The sequence below is a fragment of the Hipposideros armiger genome, unplaced genomic scaffold (assembly GCF_001890085.2).
Source record: "Hipposideros armiger isolate ML-2016 unplaced genomic scaffold, ASM189008v1 scaffold_80, whole genome shotgun sequence".
In the NCBI taxonomy this organism is placed as follows: Eukaryota; Metazoa; Chordata; class Mammalia; order Chiroptera; family Hipposideridae; genus Hipposideros; species Hipposideros armiger.
In genome coordinates, this window is record NW_017731430.1 from 2,232,444 (window position 1) to 2,237,018 (window position 4,575).

The 4,575-nt window shown below is 43.8% G+C and overlaps 1 protein-coding gene across 1 annotated transcript in view; it reads left to right on the forward strand.

The window, feature by feature from the left end:
• Positions 1-212: 212 nt before the first annotated feature.
• Positions 213-4,575, forward strand: part of GDAP1 (ganglioside induced differentiation associated protein 1) — a 17,144-nt gene continuing 12,781 nt past the window's right edge. Inside the window, exons 1-2 of the mRNA XM_019643622.1 lie at positions 213-451; positions 1,812-2,004. Of these exons, the coding sequence (XP_019499167.1) occupies positions 335-451; positions 1,812-2,004 (310 nt within the window). The 5' untranslated portion in view covers positions 213-334. The remainder of the gene's footprint in view (positions 452-1,811; positions 2,005-4,575) is intronic.

Here is a 4,575-nt window from a genome sequence, read left to right on the forward strand (position 1 = left end):
TATCCACTACTCGTTTTAATGATCAGGGACGCATAATTTAGATGGTTTCCCCTAAAAACCGTCCAGTTGCACCTCTTCAGATGACTTCCATATTCCGGAGGCTTTCTGGAGCGCAGACAGCACTCCCCCCGCCCCACCCCCGCCTCTTTGCAGCTTCCTCGCCGGCGAAACTACACTTCCCAGTGGTCTGTTCGTCCACGCGAACTCAGTGTCTTTCCTGGCTCCAGGGAGGCATCATGGAAAAACTACGGATGCTTTGCGGGGCAGCGTGGGTGGGAGCAGCACAGGGCGCAGGGAGGGAAGTCTAGGCCCTCCCCTGCTCGCGCACCCCGAAATGGCTCAGATGCAGGACGAGCAGAGAGGGGGCGCGCCCTTGATGGCGGAAGGCAAGGCGGACGCCGAGGTAAAGCTCATTCTGTACCACTGGACGCATTCCTTCAGCTCTCAAAAGGTAAAGGCCTCGGCTGGGGTGGGCAGCGCGGATCGGGTTTCAGCACCGGGACAGCTCCCTCTGGGCCTCGCTGGGGCCGCCGGCCCACCTAGAAACAGGCCTCGGACACCGCCCTAACTCTGGCGGGTGCTCCCTCGGCCACAGGGGTGCGCTTTAGTGGGGAGCAGGGAGAATCAGTTGGAGAGGGAAAGGCTATCACCCAGCCACTGGCACTCAGGAAATGCGACAAAAAGAAAGCATTACGGTCGGTGTTGGGGCTGTAGGCTTTGTCCCCTGGGCCTTGCAGGGTCAGGCAAGAAGGAAGAACCTTCCAGCAACTGCAGAATCTACAGTTCCTTCTTCTGCTCGGTTCTGTTCCCATTCACTCTCTTCCATAAGGCCTAGCATATCTGTATTTCAGGTTCCTGTCTGGGGAGGACATATTGGGTGGTCGGAAAAGTCATGACATATTTTTTCTATGTTTTTCGTTGCAAAAATGCGTCATGGCTTTTCCGACAACCCAATATAATTAGGTTTAGAGCACAAAGAAAGTAGTGGTGATGGGGAGGGTGACTTTAAAATGCAGACATCCGGAATCACTGTCATTACTTATTATCTTTTCTAATTTGTAAGAACGAGATGCCAGAATATGTCGGACTTACTCATTCTACAATAGGAATACACAGTCTCACGAGGTTTCACAACAGGATGTGTTCTGAGAAACACGTCGTTAGGAGATTTCATTGTTCTGCGAACATCACAGAGTCCACTCACACAGACCTGGATGGTCCAGCCTCCTGCACACCTGGGCGGTGGGGTACAGCCTACTGCTCCTGGGCCACAAGCCTGCACAGCATGTCACTGTGCAAAACAACACGAGCTTCAATCAAGCACAAGAGAAAACGACGCAATCCGGAGACACGGTGAACATGACATGAGGCTGCCAGTGTAACATGGCAGACCATCTTACAGCAAATACAGTCTAAAATAACAAATATAGTATAGTACATACATAAACCAGAACATAGTCATTCATTATCAAGTATTACGCACTGTACATAATTGCATGTGCTACACTTGTACACCACTGGCAGTGCAGGTTTGTTTACACCAGCATCGCCACAGCACGGCGGTGTTGCTCTAGGATCTCACTAGGCAATCACCGCTCTTAAAACAGCTCCATTATAATCCTATGGGGCCTCTGTCATCTGTGCAGTCTGTCCTTGACCTAAAGGTAGCTATGCTGCACGGGACTATCGTTAAAAAGAATGTTGAAAATACTGAAACTCAGGGAAGTGCAGAAAAGCTGCTTAGTGGTAGCCAGGAGGTCATTTAATTGAAAGCCTGCATGCGCTGTGGTAACCAGTGTGAACTCTTCCAGGTTCGCTTGGTAATTGCCGAAAAGGCATTGAAGTGCGAGGAACATGATGTAAGTCTGCCCCTGAGTGAGCACAATGAGCCTTGGTTTATGCGTTTGAACTCAACTGGAGAAGTGCCTGTCCTTATCCACGGGGAAAACATTATTTGTGAGGCCACTCAGATCACTGATTATCTTGAACAGACTTTCCTGGATGGTAATGTTAAGGCTATTTGTGATTTCTTGGATTTACTTTACCACAAATCTATGTGTTTCCTTCCTTCCTTCCATCCTCCCTCCTTCTCTCTCTCTCTCCCTCCCTTCCTCCCTCCCTCCATCCTTCTCTCTCTCTCCCTCCCTCCTTCCCTCCTTCCCTTCTCTCTTTCTTTCTTTTTGGTTTCATGATGGTGGTTTAGTGATGAAAACCTTTTCCATTTCCATAAGCACACAAATATACAATAGGTCAATAACATAAATTTTGTCTAAGTCAGTGTAACTTCATTTCAAAAAATTTTGTGTAAACTAAACATTTTAATGTTGGACCTTTCTTTTTAAATTCACTTGCAAAAGACCCTGCAGGTGTGTGGTTTGTGGGAGTGATTTACTATCCTTGAAGTCAAATTCAAAATATTGATTCTAAATGTACACGATGAGAATCAGTTTCTTCTGTTCTACCAAACGGTGCCACCTTAAAAATGGTCAGCGGGAAAAAGAGGAACAAATTTTAGGCCAAGGGAGAATGTTGTACTTCGATTTCTTGGCCCCTGTTACACCTGCATAGTTTGAATTTCTATCTTTTGGAAGGAATTATAGGTCTTAAATTTTTATAGTGATTTTAAGTAATAATCACTTACTGATAGCCTGTTTTCTGTCAGGCATTTTATAATTTGTCTTCTATTCAGTCTTCAAAGAAGCCATCTGACATAGTCCTGGTAGACCAGTTATTCCCACATTGTACATGATGAAAGAGAAACAGAGGGGTCGCCTAAGGTAACAGCTAGTCTGTGGAAGTGTAGGGCTGGGGTGCAAGTCTGTCAGCTCCAGACCTTCCTATCATACTGACTGCCTCCCACAGTCCTTGTCACTGATACCTTGTCTCGCTTGTTCCTAATGACAACGCTTTCAGGTGAACTGTCGCTTCACAGCTGATTACACAGCTGATCCCTGGCAGGACTGAGAGCAGAGTACAGGACACCTAGCGTTCAGCTGAGTAGAAGCTACGTGAAATCCGGTTACTCTTCATCTGCCCCCAGTTATGTGGATAATAATTGGGCAGATAGAACCCAAATTACTGGAAGCTGAGAAAGGAAATTGGCCAAAAATAAAAAAATAAAAAATGGCTGAGGTATTACTTCAAAGGAATATTGATATGGGACCTACATAGGGGAGGGACCCCAGAATTATATGAGCAACGCGCTACCTCTGTTCTTAATCCAAGTGTGTACTTTCCTAGGATTCTGAGTGGAGGTTTTATTAGAGGTGGCCATTGATCTAAACCAGAGAATTTAACGTAACTGCTTCCTCCTTCACCATCATTGCTATCCCTTCTATAGGCTGGGAACTGTACTGAAAATGGCAGCTAATTGATTTAAGACAATTTTTCTTAACGTTGAGCTTTTTGGAAATGGACAAGTCTGTTAAGTAATAATTTGTATTTCATGGGAGAAGTGCTTATAGTATTGTGAATAAAACAAAATAATTGTATAAGAATTCTATTTTAAATAATCAAAAACTTTGAAAAGATACAGTAAATGGAAAACCCTATTTAAATCTTTTGGTAGCATCCTTTCAATTACTACTACCATTCTCCTCCTCCTCCTCTTTGCCTCGTCCCATTGTTTCTCCTAAGATATTCAGTAATATGAAATATGTTACTTTATGACATAGCAATGTTAATGTTTATCAGGCTTTCGTAAAATTTTCCTGAGGTGTTTCCCTGTTCTTTGACTGATGGTCTAAGAACAAAACTGAAGCACGTTGGGTCCAGCTCAAACAAGGGAAACACTAAGGTCTCCTTATTACTCTTTGTTGAACCATAAGAGAAGGCACTGTGGGGCTAAATGTTAAGATGAAAATATGGAAACTGAGGACTTTAATTACGGTTGTACCAACAGAAGAAGGAAGCCATCAAGAATCCTAGCTTTTAGTCTGAAGCGGTCCCTAACTTGCCACGTATCCGTGGCGACTTGACTTCTCTGTTTGTCCTCTTGGATTAGGTGGTATAGTTTTCTCAAGTGCAGAGATAAAGCAAGTCCAGTCGGTTCTTATTTCACTCATTCCTCTTTCCTAGGAGAGTAACCATTCGACTGGACAGGGTCGACAAACAATTAAGATTAAGGGATCTAAAACCCACGGAAGGTATACAGACAGCAAGAGAACAATGAGTTACAAAAATGAAGGCTAGTCTAGTCTACAATGAAGTGTGCCCCAAAGTATTAAATAAAAACAAACACGTAAGTGTCATCACAATTATCATTAAGGTACTTTATATTTATCGTTAGGAACTCATGGAGATTAGGAAAAGAGCCAGAAAAGAGACGACAGATAGTATCCCAGTGGTCAAGGTGGGGGAGATGGGAATTCTGCCAATCCTGGCTGCTTAATGTGTGTTCCAGTGACTGGTATCACTGGGACCTGGTTAGAAATGCAGAGTCCTAGACTCTATGGCAGATGTCTTGAATGACAATCTGCATTTTAACAAGATCCCCAAGTGGATTCATATATATATATATATATATATATATATATATATATATATATATATATATATATATATATATATATATAT